The 13,554-nt window shown below is 42.1% G+C and overlaps 3 protein-coding genes across 3 annotated transcripts; 1 reads left to right on the top strand and 2 right to left on the bottom strand.

The window, feature by feature from the left end:
- Nucleotides 1–8,200: 8,200 nt before the first annotated feature.
- PAAG_03221 (aldehyde dehydrogenase) lies at nt 8,201–9,888 on the bottom strand (the record flags this gene model as incomplete). The annotated part of the gene is made up of 3 exons (XM_015844887.1): nt 8,201–9,381; nt 9,466–9,665; nt 9,761–9,888. 3 exons carry the CDS (start codon nt 9,886–9,888, stop codon nt 8,201–8,203), a joined length of 1,509 nt encoding a protein of 502 aa, XP_015702093.1.
- Nucleotides 9,889–10,442: 554 nt separating this feature from the next.
- PAAG_03220 (DUF858 domain-containing protein) lies at nt 10,443–11,165 on the top strand (the record flags this gene model as incomplete). The annotated part of the gene is made up of 1 exon (XM_002794629.1): nt 10,443–11,165. The coding sequence occupies one exon, from the start codon at nt 10,443–10,445 to the stop codon at nt 11,163–11,165; it is 723 nt and encodes a 240-aa protein (XP_002794675.1).
- Nucleotides 11,166–11,590: 425 nt separating this feature from the next.
- PAAG_03219 (thymocyte nuclear protein) lies at nt 11,591–13,082 on the bottom strand (the record flags this gene model as incomplete). The annotated part of the gene is made up of 4 exons (XM_015844886.1): nt 11,591–11,841; nt 11,948–12,064; nt 12,242–12,550; nt 12,827–13,082. The coding sequence occupies 4 exons, from the start codon at nt 13,080–13,082 to the stop codon at nt 11,591–11,593; spliced, it is 933 nt and encodes a 310-aa protein (XP_015702092.1).
- Between the last annotated feature and the right edge of the window lie 472 nt (nt 13,083–13,554).

The raw sequence follows: 13,554 nt of genomic DNA, 5'->3' as shown, positions 1-13,554 counted from the left end.
CTACAAAGACTATGTTTCTAACCCTTGGAGCTTATCGTATTAGCATAAGCAAGAAATTAAAAGAAGATCAGCGGTTAAACTGTCTGGAAGGGAAAGGCAAGAAAGGCAATGCTTGGTAGATAACTAATGACGAAGTGAAAATATTACCAATGTCAACCAGTCAATACATATATTCAAAAAGCTGTGAACTAATTTGAGCTAGTGAAAGAAGAGAAGCAAGCTAGAGTGTTCACTTTAATGAGATTAGTTAACAAATCATACTCATTATTATTTCAACTGAAGTTTGATGCATTTTAATATGCAAAGAATTGCGAATATTCTCACGCTACTCCAAATGTAGTGTGTCCTCTGCGCCTTAAACTGATGATTGGTCTATTGAATTTTTTTTTTTTTTAATATTAAAGATTAACCGAAGGCTGGAAGTCTAATGACTGATCAGCCAGTCCAATCTGGATTCTGACTTATGCAAGAATTGACTTAAGGTAGTTGTGCGCGCTGAGCCGAACAGAATATTTCTCATCGAGCAAATTAACACCAGTTATCTTATTAGATCCACCCCCTCCTCTTCCTGGGTTGCAACCATACAAGCGCCCTGGTGCATGAGAGTTGCACCGTAAACCACAAACTCGCGTGCTACCTATTGTTTGGCCTAGAGAGCCAGCAGCTATCAACGGGCCGTTGAACCCGCACAATATTGGACTTTTGAATAAGACAGGACGTAGGCCTTATTATTGGTGTCAGGTGGGGCCTTGTCTTGTTCATCCTCGACTAGGGGCTGCCACAGATTGGCATCTTGGAGCCCTGGACTAGCGGAAAGCGTAGGCTCTCACTTTCGTGCCAATTCGGAAAGGGATTTGAGGTTGCTCTTTGTTCTGACTCTTTGCTCGTGTTCCAAGATGCACTCAGATACTCGGTATAAAGTTAGCGTATGATTTACGACAACAGCGAGGCAGTGCAGGATGAAACCTTCTGCCATATCCACCATCAATATTGGTCCGATGCTCTGTTTGGAGTAATTCTGAAAGAATCTACTTACATCAGGACGGACTGGATGCTGAGACGCGACTTATTTTAGCCGTCAGCTTTTGATTAACTCCGAAACCTCAAATTGCCAAATATTCTCAGATAAAGGTATCATCAGCAAACACCATACACGAAGGAAATCAGAGTCAAATACAAAAGGAAATTTAATAAAATAGACTATACTCATATATGGAACAACCAGAACCAAGGATGGATTTCATATCGGCCCCATCATTATTTCCTCACAGGCATGCCAGAAGGATAGGGGCGATGGATATTCAATGATCTCCATTATCTTCTTCGCCGAGGTAAATTTTCACATGAATATGTAAGTTAGATTACGGAAGAATGATATGCTCGAAAACAGAGCTGACCGGATGCGTGCATAGCGTGAGCACACATACATCTTTCATGTGTGTACGTGTGTATGTGCATTTACGTAGCCCATATCGCGTGGTAAGGTTTCTCTGGGGCTACACTCAAGGGAAATTAAGACTGACTGAACGTGCAACAGCTGCGGCTCCATTATAGTGGCAAACGTGGGTGTAATTGACGTCTCTTCTGTTTCTCTGATATGGTCGGGAAGGCATCCCCGGAAGTATATTTTTACTGTGTCACCATCCAGGAAATTCTGCATATCGATTCCTTGTGTTGGATCGCCCCATTGGCAGCCTCTTTTTTATAAATTACCCCATTCGGACGTTGGGCGTCCACCTCAATGTGGCGGAAACAATGGCTAACGGCCTCAGAGCCTGGTTGTCTTACAACATCTTTAACGTGGTTATCAATCAAAAAAAACTGGCCATAAAAATTGAAAATTTCCAGACATTCTTGACACAGCCAATAGCGGTGAATGAACATGATGTGATGAGACGAAGGTTCCTTGTTCCATGGCTGAAGGATTATGGACTTCGAAAAACCCCATAGAGTCATCCCGTACGTATGTGGGTACGTGCAGCATGTACACACATTGCATCCAATAGAACTGCCGTCTGTCACCTCAAGAGCATGATGTGAAGGATAGATTGCTTGATTGATTATGTAGCGATCGCTAGCTACGCGGAAGTTATATACAGTGCGGATTACATAAGAAGGCGGATAGGCCTGACACCCCCACTCACTGATGTAACTGTACTCGAGATTACATACAAAAAATAGCCTGTAGCTAGGTATCAGTACATAATTTGACTGGAAAACCCATATTGCTGAAAAACCAGTCATTTTCTCCATATAATCATTTCTGCCTGCTTACTGCATCTTCTAATATCTGCTGTCATAGGGTGTATCTAGTCACCCCAAGCGGCTTGGTCAGCCCATCTGCTGTGTTCTTGGTGGATGGGATGTAATCAATCAAGATCTCATTCTTGCAGACAAGATCCTGAAGAGTATGGAAGCAGACCTCTATATGCTTAGAACAGTGTGGAATAGCCTCACTTTTGGTCAGTTCAATCACTGATTTATTATCCACCCAAATTGTATATGCCAGCTTATTGGCTGGTGATTTGATCAGGCTGTCATTATCATCAAGATTATTGAGTCTGGATGACATGAAGCCAGCATCCTCCAGCAATTCCCAGAGACAGACAAGCTTATAGGCAGCCTCTGAGGATGCAATATATTTGGCCTCAGTAGATGATTTTGAAACATCTGTCTGCTTGCTGCTTTGCCAAGCAACAAGACCCTCTGCCATATAAATGACATATCTGATGGTGAAGCAGGAACCTGGATCACAGCCTGCTCAATCAGCATCAGCAAATTCCACAGATTCTATATCTGTGTCTTTTTGATAGAACACATCTATGTCAGGCATGCCTTGTAGATATCTAAGAATTTGCTTGAATATCACTCAATTCTTTAAGGTAGAATGAGAGCTGAATCTCTCTAGGAAGTCAGCAGCAAAGCTTATATCAGAATGTGTGTTGGCAGTGAGATATTGCAGAGAGTCAACCCCTGATTGATAAGAATATAATGTAAATTCCACTGTATAAGCAATTGATTCTTCATTATCACTCATGAAATCAACATTCTCCTTCATAGAAGAGGATGTTGAGTGGCAGTCATTCATTGAGAATTTCTCAAGCAGGTTCTTTATGAACAGTGGCTGGGACAGTGATAAAGATTCAGCATCCCAATCAATCTTCATTTTCAAATACCAGTTTGATTCACTCACATTCTTGATCTCATAATTAGCAGTGATCTGGGCTTTTGTCCATTCAATATCTGATATATTTGAGCTGTATAGGTGAACATCATTCATATAAATAATTATATAGATCTTGCAGACATCATTTATGAAAAAACCAGCATCATGAGAACTGACATGAAAGTCTGTTTTCAATAGCATTTTTTGTAGCTTCTCATATCATAATAGTGCTGCTTGCTTCAGGTCATATAGTCTCTGCATTAATTCACATATCAGATCATCACATCCCTTACAGAACCTGGCAGGTTGATGCATATATATACATTCATTGACAGGAAGCCAGGCATTTAAGAATGCTGTAATCATGTCAATCTGCAGAACATGTCATTCTCAGAATACTGAGATTATCATAAGCACTCAGGAGATAGAGGCTGATACAACTGGTGTAAATGTCTTTAAATAGTTGACACTCTTTTCTTGATAATTGCTGCAGACTATCCAGCAGATCTTATATTGTTCAATTCTATCTGCATTATTAATCTTTTTGTCAAACACTCATTGACTATGTAGAATCATCATATCTGGGGTCCTTTCAACTAGCTGCTATGCATCAATCTGCTTGAGATGATTAATCTCCTTAACACAGGCATGGAAGTAATATTTTCAATCTGCAGATGCCTGAGCTCAGATGAAGTTCTTTGAAACTGGCAAGCCAGTGATCTCAGAGTCTGCAGAGATGTCAGTCAAATTGTCAGTGAAATCTCTCACTGAGACCTCTCTCACTGAAGTAATATTCTCAGTGAGCATTGAAGAATTCTCCATCTCAAAAGCAGACCCTGGGAGGGCAGTAGTGTTCTGCATCAAAAATATTAGAATTCACACAGTAATCTCATAGTCTATCCATCAATTATTTGTAGAGTGTAGAAATACTGGAAGAATAAATAGAAACTCCCTGTTCATCATGAAATTGTCTATTGATAAATCATGTTGAGTGGAAGGGATTGCAACTGCAGCCATACAGGTGACAGAAGACAGGTTCTTGACATCTTGCTCAGACAGAGTCAGAGAATTCATCAAATGAAGATCTTCTTGAAATATTACATCTTTCAATATGTAAAGATGATCATTAGAAGGATTGACTAATCTATAATTAGTAAAGTCATCATAGCCTGTAAATATAAGCTCCTGTGATTGTGAGGCTATCTTCATATTTGACTTGAGCACTATTTTTAAATAAGCCTTGCACCCTTATCAGTGAATCCCATGTGTGGAGGACAGAGCTCTAAGTCAAACTTCATATGAGATAACTGACTTCAGATCTGAATCCTCTACATCATTATAGAGCTTGACTGACATTGACATAAGATTAAGTATTTCAGTCACTACAATTATCACCTCACCCCACATCTGGAGAGGGGAGGAGGAATCTATTAATAATGTTTAAGCTTTTTCAATAATCAGACCAATTGAATATTCAGACACATCATCTTGCTGTGAAGTGTGAGGTGAGATTGATTCTCATTTAATACCCTCACTCATCATATAGATGACTGCAGTGTTTGAATTCAACTTGCTGTGATCAGAGTGAATAATCACAACACTGTGATTGAGCAGATTCTTTATAAATTGATTGAAGGTCTGTATATATTTTAGAGTCTCATTGTGATACTTCAATAGAAAGATTCACTGCATTTATGTGACATCATCAGTGATCATCATCATGAGCTTCTTACCTGCATAAGATGGTGTATCTTCTTCATTACCAAGCATTTCTCCACTCTCAAATAGGTTTACCCAGATCTTAAGATCTTTGTGAGTGGCATGATGTAGCAGAGCATTTTTATAACTTGCACATTTATACTTGGCTTTAACACATGTGATGCAGAATGAGAGCTTCTTTGAGCTGATGATGACAATTTCAAAACAGGACTCCTGTGACATTTTAATTAGATTCTCTTCACCAGTATAGCTCAATTGCTGGTGTCACTCATCAATTGATAGCTGCTTCAGCATAATGGCAGGTAGTTGAGTTGATGAGGACAAAATGAAGGTATCAGTATCCAGATTCTTCAGGTTAATTAGCTGCTCCATGTCATCATGGCTGAAAAGACCCAGTGATGCAGCATTCAGATCATAATCTATTGATATTGCCCTGGGCTTTGAGACTGTCAAGTATGTCAGTGATTCAAGCTCCAGATTGTTCATAATATCCCCAGACATAGAAGAGATGTCAGATAGAACATATATATTATTGGGATTCAAATTCACATAGAAGATGTCATTTTCTATAGATGCTATTATCTCAAAGTAATTTTCAGTGTCCACCTGCAGATCACAGTGAATATAGCTCTGGCACTCCAATAGACCAGCAGATATGAGGTTGGCAGATAAGCCTAGCATCAAAAAGATGTGATTGAATTTGATTAATCTTTCCCTGACTGAGATGAAGGCGACTCCAATCCCTTGAATCTTCAAAGTAGCCTTATTGACCACTTGAATTGTAGGGCCACTAATCTCTGTTATTTGAGAAAATCACAATCAATCACCTGCAATATGACATCCAGCCTCACTATCTCATATGGTGAGTGGGTTGATGATTGATTCAGCAGAGTACACAGGCACCCTAATAACCTGCACTAGATTTGCCATTTGGAATGTCTCAGAGCTGTCATTTGCAGTTGATGAGGTCTTTTTGCCCTCACTACTCTTCTTATTATTATATTTCTCTATTCTTGCTGTGTTGATGGTCCTTCATTCTTCAGAAGCACTATCTGAATTGACTGCCCAGCAGAGCCCACCATGATGATGCTCACATTCCAGGCAGATTGGGAGGTCAGAATTTGAATGTTTGCTCATTTGATAGTCTCTGTGTCCCCTGGGTTGGCCCCCACAGGCCAAATTATTTTAGACATTGCTGCTATTATTGAAACCTGCAGCTGTGTTTTCAGCCTGAGCCATATTGGCTGAAGAATTAACTGCCTGGGCAGCCTTCTTGGCCTCTTTGAGAGGATTCAATCAAGAGTGTATTTCCTTCATGATCAAATGAATGTTCAACATGACAGACTTTGATTTGAACTCTTGTACCTCCTCAATTTTCTTTTGCATGTAGTTTCATTATATATTGAGAAGTGCAGAATAGAACACATGGAATACCACATCATTTGACAGTAAAATATCAAGTATTTTCAATTTCATAATAACATCATTGAACTTATTGAAAAATGCATATACATTAGTGACTTGGACATCACTCATTGATGTAAATGCCAGGACTACTTCCCTGCAGAGCTGCATTCTTGAAATGAAGAACTCCTTCTCAACTGTGTGTCAAAGGGAATAAGTGATTCTGCCTTCATCATACTTATTAAAACAGAGCCTAATGCTGACTGCCAATGTGTTCAAAATGAATGTATAAAGTCAGTGATTTTTAGCCTCTCAAAAAGGAGCTCATTCAGGGTCTTCATCAGGGCTTTTAACTTGCTTATCCTCCAATATAACTCAGCATTGAGTGTCAATTAGCTTGGCCTTCATATTTGCATACCAGGAGAGATAATTCAAAGATCTGACCAGAGTGTTCAGCTTGGTGGCATATTTAGTATCCTGTTTGAACTGGCTGATCACCTTGCTAATGCAGCTATTCAGGTCATAGAGATTATATTGCATTCAGAACCTCAAGTTCAGATCTCATGCTGATGGTTGACCTGTTGATGGATTTGCAGGCATTGTGATCCTGTCATTCTGAGCATGGAGTCTCTTCAATTGAAGTTGAAGCTGCAATTCTTTGCACCTCTCTTTTTGAAGTTCTAAATCAATCTTTTGATGTTCAAGATCCAATCTCCTCAGTTGCAATTCTTCAGAGTTGATTGCTGGCAGTGAGTTAGAGATCACTGCAGGCATCTCCACCCTGTCTTCTGAAGAAGTTGAATCAGCATATTCAACATGACATAGGTGGATCAGCCTTACTATGGTAGGGGCTGTAATCAGTCTGACTTGCTGACCAGGTGTTTCAGAAGGTCCAATCCTGGAACTTTTGAACACTCCTGAGGGGGTTGATGAGCTCAGAGCCCCCTGGTCATTTTCAGATCAGTCAGATTGACTGAATTGACTTGATCACAACTGTGAGTGAGTCATCATATGTTCTGCCATGTCATATTAATCTTCTTTATAATGGAGTAATCTTATTCAGTGAGATTCTTGTCTATAAGCTTGATTGAGCAGATTGACATGTTCTTGTGTGATCAGTTGCTGAAAAATTAGCAAGTTGCAGATTTTTCTTTCACTCACTAAGTGAACAGATTGAACACAGGAAAATTAATAATAATATAAGAGCATGTCAAATCAATCAATTGACATAAAATAAGACAATATTATATTGAATGAAGTGAGCAGTGATTAATATACACTATATTTGGCAAGAATTCCCTGAATTGGCAGTTATTTGCGCAAAACGGGTCTCATAACCTGTGAAGGATAGATTGCTTGATTGATTATGTAGCAATCACTAGCTACGCGGAAGTTATATACAGTGCGGATTACATAAGAAGGCGGATAGGCCTGACACATGAATAGCGGTGGGTACTAATACACCTGTGCACTGAAGAGCTTCCATAACTCAGGAACCAATTTAATGTTCCCTCAACAGAAAGAAAGGCTATTAAGGGAAATGCAACCTTGGCATCCCGGGGCGTCCAGAGGAGGAGATATGGGAAAGAGGAAGAAAAGTATCGCAATAATAGGATGATCTACATTTAATTCCATCCTCAGATTATTCTCTGTAAATGACATGGGTAGCCAGTGAGGTGTGCAAGAGCTGAAGTAGTTTTAGCCTTCATTGGCATCAAGATAGTAATATTTCATTCTTATATGATATAGTTATATGAATTGTCATCATTCATTGATCGGTTTTAATGGAGGAGATTACTCCATTGGATTGTCATAACCCGGAAAATATCCATCTCAAGTCACTCCATTCAAAGGTCCTGGTTCTCCTTGATCAAATGTAATGTCTTAAAAAATAAAAATAAAAAGTTCTCCTCACAGCACGGTTCCCATGTTAACATGAACAGCTTTTGTCTGCGTGTATGCATCCAATCCCGCTTCACCCAACTCACGTCCAATACCGCTTTGCTTCACTCCACCAAATGGCACACGGAAATCGCTGTCGTTGCTGCTGTTAATCCAAACCATGCCAGCTTCAATCTCGCTCGCCACATAATGCGCGCGTTGAATATCCCTAGTGAAAACTGCTGCACCAAGACCATACGTGGAATCATTTGCCATTCTGATAGCATCCTCTTGAGTCTTAAAACTCGCGATAACAACAAACGGGCCGAAGACTTCATCACGGTAGACCGTCATGTTATCCTTAATGCCAGTGAAGATGGTGGGCTCGATAAAGAAGCCTTTTCCATCTCCAACATTCTTGTAGGGTACACCCCCAGCGACTAGAGTCGCACCTTCAGCCTTAGCACTTTCGATGTACCCGAGTACCCGCTCATATTGGGACTTCGTGATTTGCGGGCCTTGGAAGGTGTCATCGGAAAAGGGATCGCCGATTTTGCTCGTGGAGGCGACGACCTTCTTCAACAATTCGACGAATTTGTCGTGGACGGTGTCCTGAACAAGGATGCGTGAAGTGGCCGTACAAATCTGGCCCATGTTGGACATAACACCAATATGTGCCCATTTAGCTGCTTGATCCAGATCTGCATCCTCGAAGACTAGGAGCGGGGATTTGCCGCCAGTTTCTAGGGTGATATTTTTGAGGTTTGCGGCAGCCATTTTCATGATTTCACGGCCAGTGGTTGTGGAACCGGTAAAGGCAATTTTATCAATGTCAGGGTGGCTGGCGATTGCCGCTCCTGCATCTTTTCCAAAGCCATTGAGAATGTTCACTACGCCAGGAGGGAAGCCAGCTTCCCTGATGAGGTTCGCAAGATATAGAATGCTGAGTGGAGTCTGCTCCGCAGGTTTGAGGACGACTGTATTTCCGCAAGCTAACGCAGGGCCCAATTTCCATGCTGCCATTGCCAGAGGATAGTTCCAGGGTATGATCTGACCAACCACGCCAATGGGCTGGCGTAGAGTGTAGGCAAACTTTCGGGACGAAGTACTTATGGTGCTGCCAAATACCTTGTCGGCAAATCCGGCGTAGTATCTGAGCGTCTCTGCAACTTCTACGCAGTCTTCATCGTGCGCAACGGAATATGGCTTGCCTATGCACATACATCAAGGATATTGCTGAGCACAATATTAAAAAAGTTAAAAGGCCAAACAGTCGTTCTTAGGGTGATCCGTACCGTTGTCCCAAGCTTCGATTGTAGCTAGGGTCTCTATGTGTTTAAGGACAAGGTCTGACAGTTTGACAAGCAGTCTTCCCCTATCTGTTGGGGAGAGGTCTTTCCATGTGGGATCCTTCAATGCCTTGCGAGCAGCTTTTACAGCAGCATCCACGTCTTGTTCGCCAGCTGCCTCAACGTCCGCGATCTTAGATTCATCTCTATGGCATCCAAGCGTCAGGGATTATTCCAAAAAAAAAAAAAAAAAAAAAAAAAAAAACAAACTGCGCAACCGCCTGAATTTTGGTAAACTAACGTGGGATTGATCGAGGTGATCTTCTTTCCGGACTTGGCTTCCACGAATTCGTTGTCTATGAACAATCCTAGAGGTTGCATATATTCGAGGCCATTCGGCGCAGTAAGTTTCTCTGAGAGAACGGACATTTTGGAACCTGTGCTGGAGAGATATCTGCCAGATATAATTGAATTTGACGCTGAAAAGTACAGTTTTCGGGAAAGTCTTCCAGCCGGCAGAATGAGGAAGCGCATGGGGTTGTTCTTAAATAATGCCGAGGGCCAGAATGGGAAATTGGGGCAAAGGCGATATTCCCCCAGTAAAACCTTACATTAATAATTCATTGATGACGGGTCGACGTCTATGCTCTCCGACCTTGGAATGCGTATTTTTTTTTTTTTCTCCCTTGCCTGTTCTCGGGGACATGCAGAGTCGATGACGTGTGTGGAGGAGTGTGGTTAAATGGTGACCCCGCGAGCGAAGCAACTCAACCAATTAAGGGCAAGCGCCTCGTCGGTCTTGGCCCCAACAGAGCTCCGCTGCAACTGTGCTTGTAAACAATCGTCACGTTATCAAAAATATCAAACATTTGCTTTATGCTTCTTGCGGTCCGGCTCCACTGCTCTGCTCCCACCTCTTCAGTTTCCCATATCCTCCGCCCTGACACGTAGCGGCAGTCTGTCTGCCGAGCATTTCCTCTGCCATGGCAGATATGCCAGCAGACCCCGAATTGGAATTGGACGAGCAACCTGACTCTCGCATTGATCATGCCGCCTCTATCGAGTACTGGAATTCAGTCGCCCCAACACGCAGTGGAATGCTTGGCGGCTACCCCCAAGTTTCTGCAATTGACCTGCGCGGCTCCTCCGCCTTCCTAGCCAAGGTTCGTCGGTTAATACCTTCAACCGGCTCTGGGAATATTAAGCTAGGAGTTGACTGCGGTGCTGGCATTGGTCGTGTCACTGAGGGCTTCCTAAACAAAGTATGCGATATTGTGGATATTGTCGAGCCTGTTGAGAAATTTGTCGACGTAATCAAACAAGGGAAGCTATACAAGGAGGGGAAGATCGGCGACATATATATCACTGGCCTGGAAAATTGGACACCAACGAAGTCTTACGACTTGATCTGGCACCAGTGGTGTATGAACCATCTCACAGATGCTCAGCTGGTGGATTGTCTTGTCCGGTGCAAGGGTGCACTGTCAGAAACGGGATTGGTGGTAGTTAAGGAAAATATTTGCTCGGATAACACGCGAGATCACTATGATGACGTGGATAGGACGGTCACCAGAACCGATGAAAAATTTAGGAAATTGTTCCAGCAGGCAGGATTAAAAGTATTGCGGTCAGAGGAGCAAATGGGATTTCCACAGAGATTAAAATTATTGCCGGTCAAATTTTGGGCTCTGCGCCCTGAGACATGAAAGAGTTGCCACTGTGGAATGTCATGTATAAATCTGAAATATATAATCAAATACCAGCAGCACCTCTCCTGTCTCACGGAGACGTAGCAGCCTTATATAAGTGAACGCATCCAAGCTAGAGGAAGTTGGAAGTGAAATGATTTTGTGAATCGGTCGGACTCTTTAACACCACGAGATGAAGACTTGTTGGGCAACAGGATAATATGGCTGGTGAAAAGCTACGGATTGGATCATAGCCAAACCTCCACGAGTGGGCTGGGAATTCGGGCAAGCATCAGGAAAGAAATACACCCGGATACCCCCAAAGTAAATCATCTTAATATATTGGATATACAGCGGAAGCTAGGAGATATAATAAGACACGAAAAAATTTTGTCCAATCCGAGTCGAGAGTCTCTCTTGATTGCAACTCATTCACTCACTTCTTACTCCTCTCCCACCAAGCTCATGATGAATTTCCACTCATTCCTACTCACGACAGACACGCTCAATCGAGACTGTTTTGTCATCTGCATATTCTCGAGCGGCCCACCTGGTTTCGCGTATGACTTGAGTTCAGCCAAGGTGATCAAATCCTTGAACTTGCGCCTGAACTCCACATGTACAACCTCCCATTTGGGATTCTCGCGGCTGGATTTCTCGTCATAATACGGGTGTGCTGGATCGAATGCGGATTCTTTTTCGATCCCAAGCAAGAAAATTGTTAGAGAAGGAGTTTTCAATTACATTTTTCTTACATGATTTTATTCTTCTTTCATATTGCCCATTCGAGATATACGCACCGTCAACAGAATGTTCTCGGACAATTTCCATTATTCCAGCAATTCCGGGCACTTTGCAATTTGAATGATAGAAGAAAGCCAAATCTCCCTTCTTCATGGCACGCATATTATTTCGTGCTGCGGAATGGTTTGTTTAGTCTCAACGCAACGTGAATGATAATATTGAACTGTTGAACCTACCGGTAGGATTTCGAACGCCTTTTTGAAAATTCATATTAGAGTAAGACTTGGTAAGCATCCATAGACCCGTAGAAATATTGGAGTTAGCAGGAACGTATTACAGAGGGCTCTCACCATCCCACGGCTCCGGCTCCTTCGCCTCTCTCAAATCATCGATTGAGAACTTAACATCAACACCCTTTTCAAACCTTGATTCGGGCTCTGCCTTCATAAGCCAGTAGGATATGCCATCGTCTTCTCCTTTATCGTCATTCTGGTCACTATCTGGTGATTTGTTGGCTTTTGGTTCTGTCGTCATCCCATGTACAGCAACAGCAGAGACTGTTTCGGATCCCCTTCTTCTCTCCTTTGCAGCTAATCTCTTATTCCTGGAGCTTGATTCTGAGGCTAGAGCGGATGAGCCAGCAGCAGCAGCTAATGTTGCTGACGGTAGAGTAAATTGGTGGGTTAGCACATAATAAAATATGGCTCGAACAGACATATAACGAGATAGACAAGGAGAGAGTGTAATCCACTCTACTACAAGATAGATCGTTCGGATATCCTTTTCAATCATTGAATCTCAGACAAATGGAAATTGAGGATGGGATGCATACGAGGACATATGGCCGTCTTGAAAGACCTGGCGTCCCCTGGCCCAGAAAGAAGAAAAGTAAAACGAAGTTAGAGATGAAATGAGACGAGAAGGGATGCTCGAACCTTTTTCATCTTTAGTATTTCTAGCATTGGCACCACCAGCACTGCTTTTTTTACTTTTCAGGGACGTTGATGGTAGTGATTCCTCGTCAGTAATAGACACACAGCTGGTCCTTTGGGGCCGGGATGAGGCTGCAGTTTCTGCTACAGGTGAAATAGAATTGATGCAGCTCAATCGTGGCTTTTTGTTATCTCTTTGACCAACACCATTTAAAGCGGCGGTAGAAGCGGCGGTTGATTGACGTCTTTTGGGAGGCATCATGGATTTTCAGGGCTCGTACGATGCCAACGAGGGGACTTGATCTTGAGATCTGCAGAATATGAATAGGTTTCTCCAATGGAGGCATTCAACAATAGATAGCAACTGTTTGGAACTGAGGGAATTCTATATAAAACTAGTGATATATGCATATCATATTCCTTCAACAAATAAAACATTAAAATACGCATATATATGCTGATGATTTTTTGGGCCAAAGCCTCTGCCGGAGATGTATGTCATCGCCTCAGTAAGGAGCTTGTTATTTAGTTATCACGTGCCTCTTCACTATCTAAATACAGACATTTCTTAACGCCGAAACTTATCCAAAACTTCGAATTGGGGACACAAGACCCAAGATATACGGATGGCATTTAGAAGCCCTGACAAGTGTTGCTTGTATCTCAAAAATGCCGATTCCTGAAGTGCGAGATATCGGCAATAGCAGCGACATGTCAATTTTCTAACGATG

This window comes from Paracoccidioides lutzii (assembly GCF_000150705.2).
Source record: "Paracoccidioides lutzii Pb01 unplaced genomic scaffold supercont2.8, whole genome shotgun sequence".
Lineage (NCBI taxonomy): Eukaryota > Fungi > Ascomycota > Eurotiomycetes > Onygenales > Ajellomycetaceae > Paracoccidioides > Paracoccidioides lutzii.
Note: the sequence above shows the minus strand (reverse complement) of the source record. Positions and strands in the feature narration are given on the sequence as shown.